The following is a 24,946-nucleotide window of genomic DNA, read 5'->3' as shown; positions in this document are numbered from 1 at the left end:
ATTATCTCAAACGATAAATTGGAATATGACGGTTCACTTTGTGCTTAAATAGGTCAAGTTTGAATTTGAGTGTGTTTTTGTATTTGAATAATTTGTGTGTGTATCCCCTCATACCTGCACCAATACACACAGTGCGCTGTCACACTATACAGTGCATTCAGAATATGCAACTTGATGCTAAAATCATTGCAATTCATTGTCGTCCTTTATGATTTTGTATATCCCACACTACCTATTTGTCCTTATCACACAGAAAAGTGGTGGACAAAACTCTGCTTTCTCAAGATTTCATTATGCTTTCGGTTCCAAATGCCTGTTCAGAAACTGGAAAAAGGGCATTTATGTATTCTGTACCCTCGGCATGAATTTGTTCCTTTAGATGCCGATGTTTTTAATCACCCTGGTTACCAAGCGACTTCTTTTAAATGTGAGTTCCTTTTGCTTTACTTCCCGTTCATTGGTCTCTTTTTGTGTATTTTGTGTTTTCTGTCTGTAGCTTTGTGTTTTTATTTATGCTGCTGCCTATCTTGGCCAGGTCCACCGGTGTAGATATGGACAGTGCAGGTCTGTGAGGGGGCCTGTGAGGTGGAGGGACCCTTGTGAATGATTCAGATTGCCACCTTGGAACCACACCTATATTTAAAAAATGAACTTGCATTAAATTTAAACTGGTGCCATTTGCTATAGGCAAATGCAAACTCATCTTTGTTATGATTTTATTTTCTTCTCTATAACAAATTCTATGCTTTTTCTACATAAGCTATAAAAAATATGAATAAACTAAAAAAAAAACATTCTATTAAATTAATAATTTCTTATTTCCTTTGATATTTGTGTCATATACAGGTATGCAATGATTGTTGGGTAGCATATATGTTGATGTTGCCTTATGTCAAGTCTCTATTTGATCATGTGACATGACGATACAATACAATAGCTAGTTTAGGCACCAAATCTGTCAAGACATCTACAAGCCCAGTGAGCAGTCATGCTTTTTCTACAGCAAAGTTGCAGTAAGAAAGGAAAAGAGAGAAACAAACAGGAGGAGAAAGAAGCAAAGCTCCCTAACTTTGCGCCTTATAACTAGTAACCAGTGTGCACAAGGGTCCGTCACAATAGCATGCACTAGGGCCTGTGGTAACTATCTTATGCCACTGGCGAGGCCTCCCCTGAAAACAAGATTCCTAATCTCAGTTGGACTCTCCTTGTTAAATAAAGGTTGGATAAATAAGTACAGATCAACCACCCTCACTGCTCCATAATGGCAAAGCTGAAACAGGAGTTCTTTACATTTCATTTTTGCAAATTAAAGACACCTGAAATTGAGCCCAGGCGCCTCCCGTTTCTCCTGCTCGTCTTTGAGATCTTTCTACACCTTGATTGGAGCCCAGCTGTGGTAAATTCAGTTGATTGGACATGATTGGACAGGGCACACACACACCTGTCTACACACATGTAAGGCCTCACAGCTGACAATGCATGTCAGAATCTGATGGAGCTGCCATCAAAGCTCAGAGACAGGATTACGCTGAGACCTAAAGACTAGTCACACAAACACGCTTTTTGAAGGTCTTGAGCTTGGGATCAACCACATTTTACTCAGCCTTATTTTGGTTTCAGACAAAGAGGACTGTGGTTTTATTTAAAGACCACAGCTGTGGGGAAATCACTAAATTGCCTGTGCAAAAAAGGAGTGTTGAATAAAGAAGAATATGTTGATTTAAACTCCCCAGTCGTCATCCTGAGCTTTGACTCCAACAGGAACTTCACAACACATCTCAGTGATGATCACGCTCCCTTTTTTATTATGCCTATCAATATTACAGTGAAAAGGTGCAGAACCATCTCTGACATCGTAGCACTTGAGGAGTCTTCACTTGTCTCGCTGCATTCACAGCAGCCTTGGGCAAAAAGGAACATGGAGCCAGAGCTGTCACACTGCTCCACTGTAGGGTTCATGTGCACAAGTCTATATATGTGTGTCTTTAAGTACAGAGTGTTCTCCACAGGGGGAAGAAAGCTAAAAATACCACAAAGAAAAAGCATCACCTTGACCAACAAGGGGCTGCAGCAGTGTTTCTGAAGCAAAGTCTCTGTGCAAAATATTTCCACTGTATACCTTTTTATTAAGGTAATGTCCATGAACAAATACATACAGTATTTATAGTAAAACTGTATTTACATATCACATTAAAACAGGCATTATTTATATTACAAATCCTCATTGAATTCTAAGAAAGGTTTCTATCATTAGCCTTAGAATCCCATAAATACAAAGTGAACTCACTGACACTTGGCAAATTGTTCTTGTCTCTTTTGTAAACTTGTCATATTTGTGTGTGTGTGAGCAAATCTAGGTCTAAATCTGCACTGCCGCATTTCACCGACATACTTGATTAAAGTGCTGATTCAATGGCAATTTTGACTAACCCTAATGTCAGCAGAGGAAATGCACCGCTCTCACATGGCAAATGTGTCACATTTGCCTGATTCTAGTAAACAGGGCAACTTTGCAGTGACGTGACTGCGTCTCAAATGTAGAAGTAGTTCTCCGCAGCCTCTCCGCTCTCCACCATTTCGCTCAGCTGCTCGTTTATCGAATCCTGCAGCGACCCCAGGGAGAGTTCTAACACTGGGCTGGTGCTCAGGGAGCCCTGCGAGATCTCCAGGAGAACATCAGATGGCTCCGCGTCCACTAGCTGCTCCCCGTCGCTCAGGCTCAGTCTGTGTGCGCCTTCCGTCTCTGAGGTGGCTGTTTCCGTAGCGACTGTTTCCAAGGCAACCGCCTCAGTGGGAGTGTCCTGGACTGCTGCGTCGTCCGCTGCTTTGGAAGCCTTGAGTGTGGCCAGTCTCTCGATTTCTTGAACTAGTTCCTCGTTTTGCTCCTTCCACTGACGGTACTTTGAAGCTGTGAGATCAGAGTCCTCTAAGATCTTGTTGATCTGCAGCAGCTCCACCTCTTTGGCCTGTGGGGTGAGACGGGTGTCAGTGACCACGCAGATATACTCATATATCAAACTTGCTGATTCTGGCTGTGGCTACAAGGCAGTTATTTGACATCAGTTCATTCTTATGTCCATGACCTCCAGTCAAAAGCAAAGGGAGTCACAGTGATTTCTAATTGACCAGTGTAACTTTGTCTATTAACAACTTAAAGGGACAGTTCATCCTGAAATCAAAAATACACATATTTCCTCTTACCTGTGGTGCTATTTATCAGACTAGATTGTTTTGGTGTGAGTTGCAGAGTGTTGGCGATATCTGCCATAGAGATGTCTGCCTTCTCTCTAATATAATGGTACTACACAGCACCTGGTTTGTGGAGCTCAAGTGCCAAAAAAATACATTTGAAATACTCAGCAGCAACGTCTCTTTCCAGAGATCATGACCCAGTTAGTTAAGATAATCCACAGACCTTGTTGTGAGCAGTTTCATGTTGGAACTATTTTTTGTATACCAAACTACACCTACTGACTGTATTATTGCACAGAAGGAAGGGTGCATCTACTGCTGGCTCACCTAGCACCACTGAGCTAGCTAACAGTACAGCTCAGCTGAGGATGACAACACATTCTCGCTACGACCTCGTCACATATTGACGTTTGGTCTTGGACTTTCCACGTCCACATGTGACATGCAAGGTTCCCTGGTTGGTTGGTTGTTGATGTTCAGGGACACCTTGTCAAGCCTGTTACATGCATTGTCTTTTTTCAAGATACACTTCCGTTTTCACAAGAAGTGTACAGTTTGCATACAGTCTCTTTCAAAATAAATGCACTACATCAGTACAACACTGCAAATTGTCATTTTTTTCCCTTCAGCAACAAACGCACGTGTTTGGGTTTCAGAAAAAAGAACAGGGTTTGGCTTTAGCATCTTACAAGATGCGAACACTGCTCTCCCGGGTGAAGGTCTGTGTTTATTGGACCCATCCACAACTCACTCCTGCCTGCCCCACTTAGACTTTTGCCACTTTAATTTTCATTCTTGTCCCGCCAGCTTTCCCCCTGATGCTGCCAAGTGCCGTTACACTATAACAGCAACCGGCTACGAATCATGCTGACGTTAAAGGACAGCTTTTTTCGTTGGTGTCTGACGCTGCAAGTCACTGATCAAGTGCCAAGTTTTGACAACTTCGGAGTGAGACCAGGTTGAGGACGATGCCATTAATGCTTACATCTCTGCTGTCACAAGCCTCTTGTCCATGAGTAGATGCATGCTTCCTTCTGCGCAGTAATGCGGTTGCTAGGTATAGTTTGGTTAAAAAAAATAGTTCCTACGTGAAACTGCTCACAACAAGGTCTGTGGATTATCTTGAGTAACTGGGTCATGATTTCTGGTAAGAGAAATTGCTGTTGAGTTTTTCAAATGTATTTCTTGGCGCTTTGAGCAACACAAGCAGAGTGCCATCTAGTTCCATTATATTCAAGAGAAGGCAGACATCTCTGCGGCAGATATCTCAACACTCAGTAAGTCACACTAAAACAATCTAGACTGATATACAGCACTACAGGTAAGAGGGGAAATTTAGCAGACCTGTTTCAGTGTATCAGTGATTTTGATTCTTCTCACCTTGAGAGTGCTCTGCAGCGCCCGCAGCGTGTGCGCTTTCTCATTAATGACTGGGTTCTTGTTGCGTCGAATAAACGATTTCCTGAAGTGGTCGTGTGTAAACGGCTGCTCCTGGCCCATCAGAGAAACCCCTCCTTCCTTTATGTTGTTTAACATCATGCCCATCTCATCCACTTGTCCTCCTTCTCACAGAGAAGAAGACACAGACAGGGAAAAGGGAATAAAGACACAAAAATCATGGAATTAGACACAAATAGAGAAGCAGGGTTTGGCTGACAACATTATGTGTTGATGGGTTGATGAGACAAAACATCCACAGGGTGAACAGGGAGGAAGAAAACAGCATGTCTTGAAGGAAATAAATTTTTTACTCACAGTATTATTAAAACATCTATCAGAGGGACTTTGAGTAAAGAAATTATTAATGGACAGAATAAGGAAGGAGCTGAGGCAGTCACACAGCACATACCTGTTCCTTTGCTGCCCCCTGTCGCAGGACTCGATAATGGCACCTTCGTCTTTGCCTTGGGGCGAGGCAGAGTGTGGGACTGCACTTTCTGAGCCACAGAATGAGACACAATAATCAGAACCATACTCCAAATGATGTGTGGTTATTTTTTATGCATGTGTAAAACTCTAAAGGCTGCACAGACCTTGTTTCTCCTGCGGGGCGAAGGTGATCCCTCGCTCTCTGATTCAGTCTCACTATAACACTCTGTCAGTGAACACAGGTGTTAAATTAATATCAATATTACACATCATATCACAGTAGGCTCACAATTATTCACACATACAACTTTTCTGATCATTTTCAACTGGCTTACAGGTCTGAAATCACACAAAAAAAAACTGCAGGTAACCATGGCAACAGCAATTATGTTTGTCCTATTTTGCCAGAAAACTGTGCCTGGTGAAACTGTCATATCCATAAATTAAAAGGACTGCAATGCTGACAAATACACAGACATTTATTGATTTTTTTGTCCTATAAATAACCATGATATGACTGAGGTATTCTGATGTTGGACATAATGGACTTAAAGGAGGAAACATCCCAATCTAGCCCATTATTTAGGTACAACAGGACACCTTATCATGCATTCTTAGTTGGTCAAGTTAAGTCAGTTTTAATTTTAAGTCATGTAAAGATGATTATATGTGCACCAAAGGCACTGCAAGACATTTTGGTGGAGTGAAACCACTACATGCATATTTAAGTGCATGACTTTTGATGATTAGAAGTACAAATATAAGCAAAGATTTCATTTATTAGACCTTAATTTATCTAGAAATACCTCTTGAGATTCAAAATCTCTTTTTCAAGAGCGTCCAAAATACAGAATAAAAATGTAAAGCTCTGAAACAAGCAATATAAAACACAAATTAAGATTACTACAAAGGAAAGCCAAAAAGTATGTTAATATACACTAGAAATGAACTAAAAAAATGCAAAAAAAGGGCAACTATGATAACAAAGACCAGCTATGACACACTGTGACATTGGCATATAGAAGTACGTGTACAAAAATCCTGCAACAGTGCTTTGAAAATGCCGAAAGGAACCAAAGAATGCAGCTTTAAGTCCTTCTGCAGAAGATTCCACATATGAGAAGCTGCGTACATGATTGCTCGCTTGCCAAACTTTGTACGTACCCTCGGTACAGATAATAAAAACATAGCCATTATAAAAAGAGAATGTTTCCTCACCTTCTTCACTGTCTAAATCTGTGCTGAACTTCTTGTGCTTCTGTATGGCTGTAATCAGACTGTTAATCCACCTGTAGAAAAAACAAACAAGCTACATCAACACAGATAAAGTAAATACAATTTCTCTTTCAGTAATCTTTAAGTTACACAGCTTTACATTTCAACAAAAGTGATCATTCCTTTATACAGCACAAAAAACAGGATCCTCTAAAGCCACCTGTAGGGGGCAGTGCAGACCAGCATCTGTTACAGGATGATATGACATCTCTGTTGAGCTCAGCGGCAGCAAAAAATGAATGAATGAAGACATCATGTCTTGTAGCCGAAGCTCCTAGTCCACATTTAGAGAGATGCATTTTAAAGCGGATCATTTATGTAAGAAATGTGGTGCTGGAGGCTAATCTGCATTATTAAACCACCTCAGCTCATCTGTTTAGGCTCTGGAGAAGAGAAAGAAAAGAGGAAAGGCTCCTCAGGTTGTCATCCATCCAACTTACTTGCCCATGTCACTGACATTGTCGGCAGCGAAGAACAGGTTCTGAAATCGCTGGTGGCACATTTTAAACACGCTTGTAGGGAGGAAGAACAGAGAGAGAAGAAACATGAGTCTCACTGCAGACAGATTAAAACACACAAGTCATCAATGTGCCCACATGGACATGATTCTCATTCTCCAGCTCTTCTGTCATTCATAAATTCAGATTCAGATACAACGGGTGCTTTTTATTTTAAAGGGAAACTTCTGTATTGTTGAACCTGGACCCTGTTTTTCCATGTTTATGTATCTATGTGACAGCTGAAGCTGAAGACAATACTTTGCATGCTAAGGCTGTAAGTTTCTTTCTCACCCTGCAATTCACTCTTTGCACGTATGCTCACTCACTATATCTAGGTGTCATTGTCTAGGTCTGTCAAGTGAGTCATCATCTGATTCACAATCAGCCAATAGCACAGCGACACACCTTCTCTGTCAGCCTATCATCTCACTGCTCCCCTGCTATTTTAATATGATTCTTTCTCTGACATCGTTCTTTCTTACTGCTGTTGTTCGCACCCTCCACTTCCCCATCGCCACTCAGGCCTTGTTTACACAGATACCGATACAAATAAAAACAGATTAAAAATAAAATAAAAAAAATTCCGGGTTTACATGATCCGTTGTGAAAATGATATGCCTGTTTACACAAAAACGCAAAAATGACAACTTTTTGCTGCAGTTAGCATGCCATGCCAGTACGTGGCGATACGCGAAATATCAAACACCATAGAAGAACGTTCTGCGCATGCACAGTGATTTGTTTTCCTCTTGGCGCTAGTGATAAAAACAATGATAAACTACATTTTAACCTTGTGTAGCATAGTGCTAAGTACATTTGTAAGCTCATAAGTACTCCCAAAAGTGCTAACAAAACATCAACAACCCGGCATATATCCACCATTGTTGTCGTGGCTCCCGGGCGCCTAATGGGCCTGCGTAAACTGGGTTGCAACATCATCGTTTTCCAAAATCTCCGTCTATCCTGTTTACACGTCTCCATAGACACAGATATTGTTAAAAACTTTCACTTTGGAAGCCATTTTTGAAAATCTCCATTTTTGTCGAGAAAAACGCCAGTTACGTGTAAATGACAGGTGCAAACGCAAAGATAAATACCCGTTTTCAGAAATATACGGAGCCGTATAAACAGGCCCTCAGTCTTTACAGATTCATCAGCCTCATACACCTCAGCAGCCTCAGAGTCAGCAGCCACCACAACCATCGGTGTCTGGACTCCATGGAGGGGGATTTATCCTGCTGCTGCTCAGATCTCCCTCGATCACGAAGTATCTCCTTCTGGTGTCTGAGCACCAAAGACTTCTGTTAATCTGTACACTCATTTTCTGCATTAAATATCATCTTAACTTCATTCTTCTGTCTCTCCTGATTGAAATAAGTATGTGGCAAAATTATGGAAAGGACCCTGGAGAGAAATGAAAGGTTTCTTAACCTTTGACTGGTCTGTTTGTTATAGTTACCAAGTCTCACTCAAGGAGAAATCTTGTTCTGAAATCTTGCGAGAGGTGACTTATTGTAGGAAAAACAACGGTGGAAGTATAGAGAAGTCACTCTTTGGAGAGCAGAAAACACAGCTGACCTGCTCAGTGAAAGGTAAGGGAAAACGTTTCATTTCTCCAGAGGGGCTTTTCTGTAATGTTGTCAGACACTCCTCATAACAATCTGTCTGTCAGCGGCAAAAACAAGCACTTTTAATAGAACATAAATTGACAGTTCACAATTGCCTGCAGGGATCACATTGCAGCCTGTTTCCATGCTGCAGCTGCCTCTGTCAATACTGAAAAAGTAATTTAAAAATTGCCATCTCCACAAGTCACTTAGATACAGAAAATGGGGAACTATAAAAATTCAAAAGTTTCCCTTTAGGAGTTATTTTAAAAATAGAGAAAAATGGTTTTGGTTTGCAGATTCCTGCATCATGTATATCACGTAAGCCATGTTGCATAAAGTCAAAACAGAGCATCCACTGTGCACAGGGACAGTAAAGGTTCTGTTTCACACTACCCAGTGGCGTCAAAAAGATTGAAATTCTTTATGAGTGCAGCACCCTGTCTTTGATAATACCAAGACACTAAAAAACCCTCCCATATTCCTGGATAAAGAGCATTTTAATGTGACCCATCACTGAGTTCATACTTACTATTTTCTCTTGTGCTCTCCGGCACTCTCGATGTTGTAGCTGGATATATTGACAAAACCTTCTGCCTTCTCATCCTGCAGAAAAAAAACACATACACACACATGATCAATTTTATTTTCAGGTAAAGAAAACATGGTACCACTTCAGAGATGAACTTTTCTCATAGTTTTATTCCCACCTGTTGGCTTGTGTACCAGTATAGGGAAGGCCCCTTGAGGATAAACCAGAAGCGCTGCCACTTCTGGGTGAGGAAGACGCTGCTGTCCTTTCTCTTCTTCCACAGCCAGCCGTCACAGTCAGGTCGACCCAGCTCGCGACAGGACACACGGCGCCGACTCATAGCCGTCGTTGATCCTGGAGGGACCAAAGGAGGGAAGAAGACGAGCAGAAAGCCATCAACAAGACATCAACGAACACATTTTTTAAAGAATAAACACTTGAACTTTTACATATTACTCTAGTTTCTTCCTAGCATGGCACCACATTTGGGAAATTAACCCTTGGGAAACATCTTCTAGAAACATGTTTATTCCCTATACTGCTTTTAACTGGGACTTAAATTGCTCTTGTTCTAATCTTGAATTTCAATGAACAAACTCTTACCTTTTGTAGAGGTTTTCTTTGTGTCCTTATTGCTCTGAAAAGACAAACCCATAGAATTTATTCTGTGTTTCATTCAAATTTAAACATTACCTATATGCTTTTAAATGTCTGGTAGTAAAAGTTTGCCTCTCTCACCGTGTGTCCCACCATCTCAGGGCAGGAGCTGACGCTGGCTCTTTGCTGGTCAATCCCCTGAGGTGAGGGACTTCTGAAAGTCCCAAATCCCAGGGATGGAGACGGACTTCTGGGTGAGGGAGACCGGTCTTTTCTTAGCCGTGGGGACAGTCTTGAAGGGTCCAAACTCTCAAACTCCCCTGAGAAACACACACGGATGTATGAGCTATTTAACCTGACTTTATAATATCAAACTGAATTTGTCAGCCGTCGGTGATCTACATTAAATATTCTCACTGTATCAAGATGACAAATCTCCTCATTGTGGTCATTGGTGGCCAGAAGGAGGCTTAGCCATGTACAGTCATGAATTCAACGTAACACCAGGTGAGTAACTGATGTACAAATGTGTACAGTGGTTATTATTCTTTCATGTCTCTTTAATAAAGATCTGCTGTCTTTGCAAAACCATCTCGGCTTTATGTCCCATCCAATATCCTGCCTCCAACAGTGGAAACAAGATGCTCCCTAGCAGAAGCCCCGAGCTCCCTCTGTGTTTCTCACCTGAGACTGACAGCCGTGACAGCCCCCCCTGTTGGCTTTGATATGAAGTGAGAGTCAGACTCCCCTCCCGCTCCCTGTCAGAGGCCAACTCTGACTCCTCCTGTCCCATAGGCTGCTGCTGTACCTCTGGCCCGTGAACAGCTTTCCTGCAGCGGAAAAACACACAGACCAATTAACATCTCACTGGTGGTGCATTCAGGTGCGTCTGAGAGGCTACCATGTCTGATATTAAAGGTTCAGCCGTAGTAATATGAGGTGAAACATAATGAACAACCTGTGTTGTCTTTTAAAAACATAAATATAACTCCTGACTGTTCGCCAGTGAAGTTTCTACTTGTTTTTCTTTACACTGGAGTTTTAGTTTAGCAGGATGTGACAGGATTATTTACAACCTTAATGCACCATCCACGCCTACTCCCTCCATTTGTCTGAGTACGCCTGCTCTCCATCAGCTCTCACTGTCTCCTTTCGCCTCTCCATCACTCTTTTTCCTCCCTTCGCCCATTTTTTTCTTATTCTCTCCCCCTTGTTCGTGTCTTTCTTCATCTCTCCAAACCCCCCTCATCTATTCATCTTTCGGCTCATCTCTTCATATGCTCTCACTTCCAGTCAGCCGTGGGTTGTGGGTGTGCACAGTGGAATTTATGGCATTTGCAGTGTGACCTCATCGCAAACCTACCGGGTCCTGGCAGATTAATGAGTTCAAAAGGGTTTGTGGGAGGTTGTGCTCTGCTGAGGAAATCACTGGTAGTTTAGCAAACCAAACTTACGTCAATGTAGAGTTATGACTCTTCTTAACAGACTTGCTTTTTATCGGTTATGTGAGAAATTCAAGCACTTCAAGAGAAATCAAGACACAGGTACGCCAGGATGATTTGCCTCCACGAAATTGTTTCATTCACTTTTTATTTAGCATATTCTGCTTATGTATGGTGTTTCTTATAATTCTGTTAACATTTGATGTTTCTCATATGTGCCTCTTGTCGGGTCTCCCGGATGGTCATATTACAAATATCAAACATAAGAGACTCTTCGATCTTCTGGCTTTTGCTGCCAGGAAATTATTCTTCTCTTTTGGACCAAGGCTGCTGCTCCAACAAAAAAGTTGTGGCACAATCTTATATTGCAATGTGTTCCCAATGAATATACATCCTGTATGCTTCACTCCTCAGCAGAGTCTTTTTATAATGTCTGGGACCCTCACTTGAAGTACATTGGACCTACATCGACCTGGATGTAATGCCCACCATCTTTTATTTAACTTCTCATTTTATTTGTTATGTCATGTCCGAGCTGCTTTGTTCTGCGGTGTTTATAAAAAATGTAATCACTATATTCTTGAATTTTTTTTCATCAATGTTTCTCATTAAAAAGTTTTGCATGTGTTCTTGTTTACATCGATTATTTGCTCACATTATTCGTCTTTCGTGCATTTTGTTGGTGTGTTGCTACATTTCTTTGCACATTACTGCCACCTGTTGACAGCGGTGGGTAGAGTAAACAAAAACAGTACTCAAGTAAAGGTGTTATTATTTTATAATTACACTGGGTAAAAGTAAAAGCAGTCATACAAATAAATACTTGAGTATAAAAAAGACTGAAAAAAGTATAAAAATACTCAAGTAGTGACTAACTTCATTAGAGCCCATTGATTAAATCAGCGTCTTACGTTTGGACAGGTTCTCAATAGGTAATGCAAATGTGAGGTGCACTTTACATCTACAGAACTTGCTGTTAAAGTTGTAGTTGGTAACTTTTATCAAAAAATAACTTCTGCCACAGTGGCTAAAACTGTTACTTTATCCATACAGCACTTAATGAGGCAGATAAAATGTAAAAGCTGGTCTGGCCGGTGGGCGGTGTGTGGTGCTGGCACTTTGGTTAACTGTGTCCAACAATGCGGCCAGGTCACAAACTTTCTCGTTTTACAGCTTATTAGTAAACTAATACATGTTTGTGACAACTTCTGGTGCAAAAAACAGGCAATGCAGTGACAGAATCTTGATTCATGACAACAAGAAAAAAAACTGTGTCACTAGCAGAGCGGAGAGACGCTTCTGGGACACGGTGCTGCGCATCTGGTTGAGTCACAACAAGCATTGTCTCGAGTGGCCGTGATCAGCAGGGGGTTAGTGTGTGGACAGGCTATCTTAATGCTTGTTTTTGGACCATTGCTGTGGTGTAAAAGTACATATATCTTGTTGCAAATTTACTCAAACAGGAGTAAAAAGTATTGCGAAAAACACTCCTATGGGCAAGTGGGTAGCCCTGTTGTAACGGAAATCCTTGCTGCGCTGGGCTGACATCCCAAACCTGACCAAGCCAAACCAAGCCAAGGCAAGCCAGCACATGACTGTCGAAAAGTCCCATTAGGAGTACAATTGTAAAAAAAAAAAAAAATTCAATTAATTGTTTTCATATGACCGGGTAAATATAACGTGTTACTACCCATCACTGCATGTTGATCAGTGTATAGAGTGAAACAGCTGGTAGGAATGTGTCTCATGTCACCTGTATGCATGTGCACTGAATATAAACAAAAAGGAGGACCCACTCACCAAGACATTGCTCCTATAATGCAACCAGCAAACATAATTTCCCCATGATAACTTTAATGTACAAACATTTTGTGTTTCTTTTATCTTGGTCATATAAATCATTTAGCCTAATGCAATGGCTGTCTTTTGATGATTTATGCCCTCACTCAAAGGACAAGTAAAAGAGGATTCTTGAAACGTGAAGGGAAGGTTCAGGTTGGTTAAAATCATATTAATATCCAGTTTTGCCCCCAGTGACCAAACACACTCAGAATATTAATATAAATTGAAAAGCTAATGTATGCTCTCACCTAAAAGACAGGGATCTGACAGAAGCTGCTACCCTCTCAAATATGGAGTGCCTCGGATTGTCCTCGTCCTCCTCTGAACTCTCTTCCTTCTCCTCTTCCTCCCTCTGAAAAGAAACCGGGAGAATACAAGCATGTGAATGTGCACACTCAACTGTGAGTGTGTATTTAGGGGTAAGCGGAGGGGTAAAGAAGCAAGTGTCATGTGGATTGTAATGGCAGCTTTCTCCTCAGGTCTCCATCTGCTCACTCTGCTTTAAGAGATGAGACAACAACACAGACACTGACACACACACACACACAGTCTGTGAAAGTCTCGGGCAGCGAGTGAGGGCAACAGGAGCTGAAACACACAGCTGATTCACATCTCCTTATGTGTGTTTTCTCACCCTACGGCGGCAGCAAGATCTGAGATAACATGGTAATAGTCACAAGGCGATGTGTGAAATGCAGTGTGTGTGTGTCTGTGTGTGTGTGTGTGTGTGTGTGTGTGTGTGTGTGTGTGTGCTCTTGTCAGAGGTTCAGTATGTAATCCAGTGTCTACAACAGTCACCATAGAGACTACTGAGAGTAAGTTTTCATGGAAACGGATCCCGAGAGATATCAAACGGAAACGGAGGTGAGGATTCTCATGACAGGGTTGCTTCAGGTTCCCCTGGTATAAACCGTGTAACCAATCCAGCTTTTAGAAAGATGATTTGATGTGTCACTCTCGGGTGTAATTATCCTAAACTGAAACTAAGTGGTAGGAAATGAAAATTGTACGCGTGCGACAAAAACGCTGTTGGCTTGGGGTTTATTCTAATGGCTTCACAAACGATTACACAATTTCCAAATGAAGTTTTCGAGCCCACAAGCTTCTGGAGGCAAAGTATGAGTAACAAGAAGAATGACATTCCTGAGAAATGTTGAAGTGCCTGTGTGGGCTCATCATGAGTAATTGTGCATACTGGTATACAGTGATGATATGCACAGTTTTGCCTAATGTTCTGTCAGAATGTGGCTGGTGGTGAAGATGCTGCGTTTGACAGCAAATGATGTATTGATGGATGCTGTTCATTAAATACCAAGATGCTCTGAAAGTGCTGGATGGAGCTGACACATGGTGAGAATTCTGCTTTCCTTCTTTTTCAGAGTTTTGCCAATTTCGTGAAGGATGAACCTTCTTGTGAACAAGGCAATCAGAACATGAGATTTTGATGTTCCTTGTGTGTGGATTTTTCTTTTGGGGCCAGGAATATCTACAGCAGGGTTGTCCCTTGTCACTGATTCTGTCTGTGATAATCATGGACAGGACCTCAAGGCACAGCCGAGCTAGGAAAGAGTACAGTTTAGGATCCTCAGAATTGCGTCTCTACTTTTCGCAGATGATGTGGTTCTGTTGGCTTCATCACACCATGACCTCCAGCATACACTGGGGCGGTTTGTAGCCGAGTGTGAAGCGGTCAGGATGAGACAATTTGAGGCCGTGGTTCTCTACCGGAAACCTGTGGACTGCACTCTCTGGGTTCGGAGAGAGTTACTGCCTCAAGTGAAGGAGTTCAAGTACAAGGGTCTTGTTCATGAGTGAGGGTAGAATGGACCATGAGATGGATCAGTGGTTTGACCGTCATGGTGAAGAGGGAGCTGAGCCAGAAGGCAAAGCTTTCAATTTACTGGTTCATCTACGTCCCAACCCTCACCTATGGTCATGAGCTCTGGGTAGTGACTGAAAGAATGAGATAATGGATACAAGCAGCTGAAAATGACTTTTCTCCATTAAGTGGCTGGGCTCAGCCTTAGAGATAGGGTAAGGATCACAGACATCCGGAGGGAGCTCTGAGTAGAGCCTCTGCTCCTTCATGTCCAAAAGGGGTCAGTTGAGGTGTTTCGGGCATCTGATCAGGATGCCTCCTGGGCGCCTCCTGTTAGAGGTGTTCTTGGCATGTCCCACTGGTAGGAGGACCTGGGGCAGACCCAGAACACACTGGACAGATTATATATCTCATCTGGCGTGGGAACACCTCGGAGTCCCCCCAGGAGGAGCTGGAAAGCGTTGATGGGGAGAGGGATGTCTGGGGTGCTTTGCTTGGCCTGATGCCCCACGACTCAACCCCGGATAAGCGGATGAAAATGTATATGTGTATGTTTTTGAAGGGGACCTATTATGCTAATTTCCAGGTTCATACTTGTATTTCGTGTTTCTATTAGACCATGTTTACAAGCTTTAATATAAAAAAAACCCCACTTTATTTCCCTCATACTGTCTGTGCTGGAACACCTGTATTCACCCTCTGACGAGACGCTCTGCTTTACTGTCTCTTTAAGCCCCACTACCGGAAAAGCCTCGTCTGTTCTGATTGGTCTGCATATCCTCGTCTTCCGCATCTGTGAATTGTTATTGCAGCTGAGGAATGCACATGTTCCAGCAGGAATATGATCCAAAATCAAGAGACTACGTGCTTCCCTGACATTAGCATGTGGCTACATGTAGCATATGGAATGTAGATACGTGCAGTAGTGTGCCTGGAGCAGACGACTATATAGAGAAATCTGTCAAACACTGAAATCAGCTTGTTTTGAAAGTAGAAAAAAACTACTTTTACATAAGTTACTTCATAATTTAAACTTTGGCCACATTTAATATGGACATCCAACACTGTAACATGACAGAAAACAAGGAAAAGCATAATAGGTCCCCTTTAAGACACCTCATCATAGATCAAAGTGTTGGTCGAGGGGATATTAATGAGCATCATTATGATCATCAACCTCTAGGAACCATTAATACATCCATACCAACTTCCCTGGCTAGTAGCAGAACTGAACACAGTTGTCTTTAGAAATCAGAAAAGCAGATACAGTACATTTAAAACTTTCCTACTTTAAGAAGTAGACAGAGTAATGAGTTGAGTCAAGGAGGACTTTGATAATCCCTGACCTGTGTGGAGGAGAGCTCGTATGGGTTTCTGCGTCGCAACGACCCCGGAATCTTCTTCAGGACCAGAGTCACTCCATTGGGATTCTCCTTCAGCTTCTTCACAAGGTTAGCTCTGCTCCAGCCCACCTGACGCAGCAAAGCACATAATTATTCCACCTTGAAGGTTATTGTTTCAGACGTGGAGACACTTTGCAGGAACGGTAAATGCACAGAGGTTTGTCTCAGATCTAAGAAGACTGCACATACACAGTGCAATGGAGCAGTGCAACATACCGTACATGCAGGCTTGTGTATACATGCTGTAACACTCACCACTATCTGGTCGTTCACTTGAATCACTTCATCACCAGCCAAAATCTTCAGATAGGCATCAGTTGAAGGCTGCAAAAGGAGACACAAATAACAACTCATTCTAAGTAAACCCAGCTAAATATAGTTCAGTGTAACTTTTGGTAATTTGTGTTCAATTCTTGGGAACAAATTATGTTCTTATTTCTGTCTGCTGGTGTCAACTACTGTATATTTTTACCTATTTTGTCGATGTAGGAGAGTTTTTTCAGGTATGAGGGCTTGTTTTTTTTTTTGTGAATGGTTGTTTATGAACTCCTGTTACACACAGTAAGAGTGCTGTTTTGATATATTATTTTCACACACACACACACCCATCTTCAATGCGGCAGCACAGAAGATCTAATAATATTAATAATAACACATTGGATTTATATAGCGCTTTTCTGGACACTCAAAGACACTTTACAGAGAACAATGAAATAATCCAAGAAGAGAAATAATGCCGAGAGGGAGAACAAGAACACCATTTTTTAGAGATTGTCAGCAGTTTCTTTGAGGTGTGTTTTGAGGGGTTTCTTGAAGGTGAAGAGTGAAGGGGAGTCTCTGATGTGTTTAGGGAGTGAGTTCCAGAGGGTGGGAGCAGCAATGAAGAAGATTTAAGATTTCAAGATTAACTTTATTGTCCCAGCGAGTGGGAAATTTGTCTTGGGCCCTACACCAATGCTGCAGCCATTGTTGAGAAAGTCCTGTCCCCCAAGGTGTGGTGGTTAGTCCTGGTGGTGGGGAGGTGATAAGGAGTTTTAAGTGGATACACTGGGGGATGGGGAGCCAGTAGAGGTTATGAAGGATGGGGGTGATGTGGTCACGGGTGTGAAAGTATGTGAGAAGACCAGCAGCTAAATTCTGGATATATTACAGTTTCCTAAGAGTTTTGGATGATGAACCGTAGAGGAGACTGTAGCAATAGTCCAGTCTGAAGGTGATGCATGAATGAGAGTCTCTGCAGCTGAAAACGAGAGGGATGTGCGGTGGCTGACAATATTTCTGAGATGGAAGCTTGCTGGTCAAATGAGGGCGTTTGATCAAAGATGACACCAAAGTTACGGACATGGGGGGAGGTAAGCACAGTGGAGCTGTCGATGGAGAGGGAGAGGTTATGGCTAAATCTGAGAACAGATTTGGGGCCGATGATAATGACTTCTGATTTGTCACAGTTACTGCTAAAAACATGTTTTGTGAGGTCACAGTGACCTTTTACCACCAAATTCTAATCAGTCCATCCTTGAGTCCAAGTGGACGTTTGTGCTAAAGTTGACGAAATTCCTTTAAAGCATTCTTGAGATACTGCATTGACAAGAATGGGACGTACGTATGTCTACAGACAACTTGATAACACAATGCCTCCAGCGATGGCTACCATGGTATGGCAAAATCTGACAGTAGTAAAACTTATATTGACTTGTGGTTTCTTCAAATCGCCCATCCCTGCTCTATTGTTCTGTTGTTAAGCAGCTGCACAGGAGACTAAGCATTGAGGGGCTCTCCAATTCATCCTGCCCACTCTGGTGTAACCCCATTCTTTCAGCCAGAGGAAACACTTTAAGTAATAAATCATGGCAGAGACTTGGCATTACTACAGATATTTAGACCTCTTGGACTCTTGCTTCTTAACATATACTTAATTATCTTATATTTTATATAGGAAATGTGAAGAGGGAGCGATTGCTGCCTCATGTCCAGAGTGGGATCAGTTTCTAAAGAAGACAATCCTGACAAGAAGTCTAGTCTCTGATATGTATAACTTAATGTCTATACCTGTCCCTAATGCATATTTTTCTGTCCAGCTGGCTTGGGAGCACGACACAAACACATCTCTGACTGCTTCCCAGTGGGACATAATTCGAAGGTTGGCTTTGAGATCCTCTAAATGTGTGAGATTAGATTATCCAGGATGGATGACAAACAGCAAGATTTATGGTGGCATAATTGTGGCAACCGAGGTTCTTTATTCCACCTGCTCCAGGACCGTCCAGCTGTTAAAACACCCTGGTTAGAAGTGATACCCAGTGCGCCCCAAAGTATGCTTGCTGGGCCTGAAGTTGGACAATAATGTTGGAGTAACTGTTGAGCGCCTATGGTTGCTTATCTTCTAAAAGACTAACTCTTCTAAACTGGAAGGAGTGTAAAGCAGCCTGCCTCACAAGGGACTCCTGGCTGAAGGAATATCTGGACTTAGTAAACATGGAACGGGCAGCCTGCCTGTTAGAAGACTTCGAGGGGCTGGAAGACCACTGGGACACGGTCTGTTTAACTAGCTGCCAGTTTAAAAGGCTTGAGATCCAATGTGTGTTACATATGCTACATGAATGTTACCCTTGCATCTTCCACACATCTGTGCCTTTCTGATCTGATTTCATTACAGTACCCAGGTTGATTTAAAATTATAAAGGTACTATCTCTGTGTGAGGCACAAAGATGCACACAGGCTGTGTTGTGTGTGTTCGTGGCCAGTGTCCACGTCTCTAACTGCAGTAGCAGGGGAGTCGAGGGTACTTTGCTGTTGACATCATGGAAAAATAACATCTCCATCTTTCTGTCCCACAGGAGAGCTGCCCTCACACTCATTTTACAAGCCCTCCTTCTTCTGGCTGACAAACACTCACTCCGTCTTTCCATCGCTGCAGAGTTTATCTTACCAGCCCCCTTTTATCCAACTGATCTTTGGCTTTCTCTCAGAATCATGTATCTCTGCTCCTTCTATGGGATGATTTTCCTGGAGAAGCTTTTATACAGATTTCCTCGTGGTTTTATCCAGTTTAACATCAGCTAATGTAAAGTGACTATCAAATTACTCAGCAAAAAGTAGCCCGATAAAGCTGTAACCTTATTAAACTAAAATGGACTTGCAACTAATACACACACATGGATATTATAAGCTGTGATGTGTCATGTTCTGCGAGATGTTTCTTTGTTTACAGGCAGTTTGCAGACAGCAACATTTGGTCCAATCAGCCCGAAGTAGATATTTATAAATGCAAAGCGTTTGCAGCAGAAGGGCTCAGATTGGTTTCAATTTCAAAGCAGTGAGGCAAAGAAAGATAAGCCAACAGCTAAAAATAATGTGTCACACAAAAGTACTTCCATGGGGATTTCTGCCGAGTCCGGAGCTAGTGCTTTCATGATAAATGAATGCAAATGAAAATGTTGTGTTTCCAGAATTCACTGTGTACTGATTCTGCAAACAACCACAAGAAAGTTAATGTGTTTTTGGAAAAGAGACAAGAAAAAGCAAACTATTGCTTTGTCTTTTTTAGTTTTGCTCCACACAACTGAAAATATACTTCCCATTCCTTCCTCATGAGACACCCAGACAGACAAGCAATAGCAGATTGAAACCTTTCTATCAGAGAAGTGGAAACAAGGGTGTTAACTAAGTGTTATCTCCTGCAGAAATATGTGACAGACCTGAGTCACAGCTTGCAACCTGTTAAACTCCAACATGCCTGCACACTTTTTAACAGAACTGGTTCAGGAGTGAAACATCGTGAGGCTCTTTTAGATGTGAGCCCGAGCTATTTCTCAAAGAGACAAACTGTAGTTGAAGTTAACCTTTTGGTCTGGAGTTCAAGAGGAGCAGAGGTGTAAGTCACGCTGCTCTTTAGAGGATTGGCTAAGAGCACTGAGATGGTTATTAACCCTGCGTGGGTTTGTGGGCTGAGTCAACAGTGAAAGTAAGGGAAAGAGTCTAACCTCAGCGACAGTTCCGGTCACGTAGTGGTTAATGGAGCCGGTGGAGGTTATCTCGATCCCCTAAGAGAAACAGAAAGACACATATCAAACAGATAAACCAGCATATTTTAGCAACATTGCGATACAGATTATCAATGTTGCACATCACTGAGTCAAAATGAGTCACCATAATGGACACATAAACAATGCTCTATATTGATACTGTCATCACTGATGGAGTCTGTGGAGATATTGATATCTGTCTCCAGATGTATTGATGGCTCAGCGTGTAATTACCCCTCAGCCGGCCCTGATTGATTATTTTTGAGTCATAATGGGCGTGGAGGGAACCAACAAATCACACCCCAGAACGCCCACATTAGGATCAATATGTATCACAAGGCAGCAGAAACATGAATGGATTTTAACTTTGAACTGAAAAGAGAGAAGCCTAAGAAAACATTTCTTCCCACCATTACTGATTTTAATTATTAATCTGTCAGCCTCTTAGCTGAGAATATCCAGGGATTTTACTGGCATTAGTTTGATGCATTACTGTAACACAGCATTTCAAAAGCTTAACGGTCTTAATGATAACATTTTTATGCAGACAAATCATTTTTAAGAATTAGAATTATCGCTCTGGGGTTGTATGCCTCTGCACACCAGTCAAGTTTCTCTGACAGTTTACATCCATGTCTGTGAAAACTTGGATGCTTCACAAACATTTTCCCCCCGACATCAAAGAAGATCTGTACAATCAGCAGTTTCAAGGTGGACACCCAGGGTAAGTATCACCAATTCAGTATCTGACCAAATATGTCCCTAACTGTTCCTAAGATATGACATTGAATAATGACTTTCAGACATTTGTGTGAGGTTTTGTCATAATTAGCATAAGAATTATTGGGTTATGGCCAAAAACATATTTTATGAGGTCACACTGATGTTGACTTTAGACCTATGACCACAAAATTCTCATCAGTTTATTCTTCACTCCAAGTGGACATTTGTGTAAAATTTAGAGAAATTCCCTTGTGGTGTTCTTGAGATATCACAGTGACGAAAATGAGACAGATGCAAGGTCACACTGACCTTGACCTTTGACCACCAAAATCCAATCAGTTCATCCCTGAATCCGAGTAAATTTTTGTACCAAATTTGGAGAAATTCCCTCAAGGTGTTCTTGAGATATCATGTTCACAAGAATATGACAGACAAGGTCACAATGACCTTGAACTTTAACCTATGTCTACCAAAAATTAATCAGTTCATTGTTGAGTCCAAGTGTACATTTGTGCCAAATTTGAAGAAATTCACTTATGCTGTTCTTGAGACATTGTGTTCACGAAGAATGAGACAGACAAGGTTACAGTAACCTTGACCTTTGACCCTTGACCACCGAAATCCCATCATGTCATCCTCCAGTTCAAGTTAATTAGAAATTAGAAATTTGCTCAAGCTGTTCTGGAGATATCAGGAGAATGAGATGGATGCAAGATCAGGAAAAGCTATAGGAAAGCTATTTGTCACATAAATGCTAACTACCCAACTAGTTCTCCAAACACAAGGCTTTCTATGCTATCATGTAAACATCTTTCTATACTAAAACTAAACTAGAAACTAAACTTAACTAAGACATTACCAGAAATGGATAAGGATATTGGCTGAGTTCCAATTTCATTAGTCACGTCCTGACACTACACGTACAAATTATAACAGACATATTCATGACACACACCACAACTGATTTTTGTCAAAGCTTAAAAAGTATTTTACATCCTCTCTTGATCTCAGCCTTCTCCTTTGTGACTGGAATAAATTTGAATTTGAGGAAAATGAAAGAGTAAAAATCGAGCTTTTACTTTTACTTACATTATGAATGGAACAGATTTTGTGCATTCAGTGAATTATAATTCTTCCGGCCTTTCACTTCTCTCTTTCTCTGTCTTTAGTTCCCATTACTTCTAATCAATTAGAGGGCAGACCTCGTTATCTCTGACATGCTCCGAGCAATTTCTCTCTGTCAGACGAGGATAATCAAGTTTTGTTGCTGGTTGTTGAGCACATTTGTTAAAATTATCCGCTGCAGAAAAATTGTGAAGAATTACCCTCGACAGTTATAGCTAAAACCCACTCTTTTTACCCGCCACACAGAAACACATACAAATATGGACACAAACTGAATGTATGCTTCGGTATCAGAGGTGATGAAATGAAACTAGAAAATCTGCTTCTAAGACAACACACACTGGAGATGATCAGGAAGACCAATCGAGCGAGCGAGCGAGCACAAGGAAATTGGAGTGCTATTATCATCTAACATGGGAGATTTTTAGCTAAAGGGCTGAGTACAAAAAGGGTAAAGGAAATTGGATGAACGCTTACTTAGAAATAAACAAAAAGCACACTAGATTATGTAGATAACAAGCAAAGGAGAGAGAGCTCTAATTGTTGCACTGAATGTACTGACTGAAGGCTAAAGCATTAAGAGATGAGACGAGGCAGAACAAAAGTTGTTTATGAAAAATACACTGACGTGAGACAAGGTTTAGGAGAGGATAAAGAGAACAGGAGCAGGCACAGGGAGAACCTTGAGTTAGATGAAAGAGGTGATGAGTGGAACCAGATGATGATGGGAAACTGCAGGCAGTGATGAAGGCAGAGAATAGATACTGAAAGGACAAAGAGAGTCAGAAAAAACAAGACAGAGAGTAAGAAGTGATTGTCAAGAAACACATAAAGCGATAACATGATGAGAGAATTTTTTAATAAGGTAATATTGAGATTATATATTAAGGCTGTATCCCCCCTGAAGTGAAGGGGGAAGCAGGAAAAAGGCTTTGACCAGAAAATGGATGATCCATGTTGGTGATGTGACAATGGAGATTTACATGATAGAAAAGGTCACTTTCTCTGTATACGTAAAGATGGATATTTTCATACAATTCTGGGAAAAATGGGTGCAATATGTTAAGCCTTTGAGACCTGACTTTGATTATTTTATTTGAAGGAACAGCTTTAACTTTCAATTATTAAGATTTCTCTTTTTCTCTACTGTGTTCTCTTCTTTGTCCAGATATTGCACTGTAAGGTGCAACTTGTGAAGCCAAGCTGCTGCAAGCATTTTATTTACTTTCATTTTAGCCTTCATTTTTAAGATTACTTATCTTTCAATATGTTTTTTATTTTTCATTTATTTTCTAAGATTATTTATCTTTCATTATTTTTTTATTTTTCATTTATTTTTTTAAGATTATTTATCTTTCATTATTTTTTATTTTTCATTTACTTTTTGAGATTATTTATTGTTCATTTTTTTAAAAATTTTCTCATTTATTTTTTAACATTATTTATCTTTCATTATGTTTTTATTTTTTATTTATTTTCTAAGAATATTTATCTTTCTTTATTTTTTATTTTTCATTTATTTTTTAAGATTATTTATCTTTTTTACATTTATTTTTTAAGATTATTTATTTTTCATTATTTTTTTATTTTTCATTTATTTTTTGAGATTATTTATCTTTCATTTTTTTTAAATTTTCATTTATTTTTTTAAGATTATTTATCTTTCATTACGTTTTTATTTTTCATTTGTTTTCTAAGATTATTTATTTTTCATTATTTTTTGATTTTTTTTATTTTTAAGATTATTTATCTTTATTTTTTATTTTTCATTTATTTTTTGGGATTATTTATCTTTCATTTTTTTCATTTATTTTTTAAGATTTTTTTTATCTTTCCTTATTTTTTATTTTTCATTTATTTTTTTAAGATTATTTAACTTTGATTATTTTTTCTATTTTTATTTATTCTATTTTTTTTATTTACTAACTTATTTATATTTGTAGCTTTTCTTTCTCTCTCTCACTGTTTTTATGTTGATCTGCACTGACAAAGGATATGTTAACACTGTATTTCAAAAATAAAATTTTAAAAATGAAATAAAAAAAACTTGCTAACATAGATATCTAGTTGTACTTTTAGTTAGAATAGTAAAGGGTACATGTCGATAATAATAATGAACCAACAATTCATTAGAAAAAATAAGAAGGGAGGGACAGCATATTGTATATTTGTGTTTATATCTGTTTTCATGATAATTAGTGTCCTGCTGCACCTTCACCACCCAGTTTCCCCTATCTGGGATAATAAAGTTTATCCTGACCTTGATTAAGATTTTTATTATTGATTAATCTCATGATTATTTTCTTGATGAATTTTAAAAAATCCCATCGTAATTTACCAAACTCTAAGATAATGTAAACACTCAAAAAAAATAAATAAATTAAAAAAATGTTCACTTATCATCAGATATAAAAATCAGCAAGTCTTCCCAGCTGAGAAGCTGAGACTGGGGAATATTTAATATTTTTGCTTGTAAAATGAACTGATTATTAATATAGTTCCCAACTACTACACTGTTGATCAACTAATTAATTATTCTGCGTAAGCTTTACTTCTTATCTACCATTTCTAGTGTATTGAAGTGACACAAAATAAATCCTTCCTTTGGTTGGACAACTTGAGGTAAGTGGCGCCCCAGAAATTTTCACGGGGGCGGCCAGATGGGGCCACTGACAACTAAAGTCATATCAGAATTTCAGGAATTTGCTCATGCTGTTGAAGCAGGCTGGTTAAAAACTATGTCAGTATGGCAAGTTAAGGCATCGAATACTGATATACGTTGGTTTATTATTATTTATTATTCATTTTACAGTTAATATTACTACTTATCTAATGTGCGTAGACTAATACTGGTACAGGTAACATTTTGAGTTCCACAGCAATCCTGCTTTACTGTCTTATGTATCTGCATATGCATGTTAGGTGACTTACTGTTCTTCGAATAGACTGGCTGTCCTTGAAAAGACAAATATACAGCTTTAATTTGATTGTGAG

At 40.2% G+C, this 24,946-nt stretch overlaps 1 protein-coding gene across 1 annotated transcript in view; it reads right to left on the bottom strand.

Moving 5' to 3' along the window:
* Positions 1-2,105: 2,105 nt before the first annotated feature.
* Positions 2,106-24,946, bottom strand: part of cnksr1 (connector enhancer of kinase suppressor of Ras 1) — a 44,498-nt gene continuing 21,657 nt past the window's right edge. Inside the window, exons 7-21 of the mRNA XM_049595401.1 lie at positions 20,063-20,122; positions 16,334-16,402; positions 16,022-16,147; positions 13,105-13,208; positions 10,257-10,402; positions 9,714-9,892; positions 9,579-9,612; positions 9,154-9,329; positions 8,976-9,049; positions 6,777-6,848; positions 6,280-6,350; positions 5,226-5,287; positions 5,042-5,129; positions 4,573-4,754; positions 2,106-2,966 (exon numbers count right to left, since the gene is read on the bottom strand). Of these exons, the coding sequence (XP_049451358.1) occupies positions 2,532-2,966; positions 4,573-4,754; positions 5,042-5,129; positions 5,226-5,287; positions 6,280-6,350; positions 6,777-6,848; positions 8,976-9,049; positions 9,154-9,329; positions 9,579-9,612; positions 9,714-9,892; positions 10,257-10,402; positions 13,105-13,208; positions 16,022-16,147; positions 16,334-16,402; positions 20,063-20,122 (1,878 nt within the window). The 3' untranslated portion in view covers positions 2,106-2,531. The remainder of the gene's footprint in view (positions 2,967-4,572; positions 4,755-5,041; positions 5,130-5,225; positions 5,288-6,279; positions 6,351-6,776; positions 6,849-8,975; positions 9,050-9,153; positions 9,330-9,578; positions 9,613-9,713; positions 9,893-10,256; positions 10,403-13,104; positions 13,209-16,021; positions 16,148-16,333; positions 16,403-20,062; positions 20,123-24,946) is intronic.

The sequence above is a fragment of the Epinephelus fuscoguttatus genome, linkage group LG14, assembly GCF_011397635.1.
Source record: "Epinephelus fuscoguttatus linkage group LG14, E.fuscoguttatus.final_Chr_v1".
NCBI classification, from domain to species: Eukaryota; Metazoa; Chordata; class Actinopteri; order Perciformes; family Serranidae; genus Epinephelus; species Epinephelus fuscoguttatus.
This window is presented reverse-complemented; position numbering and strand designations above follow the sequence as displayed.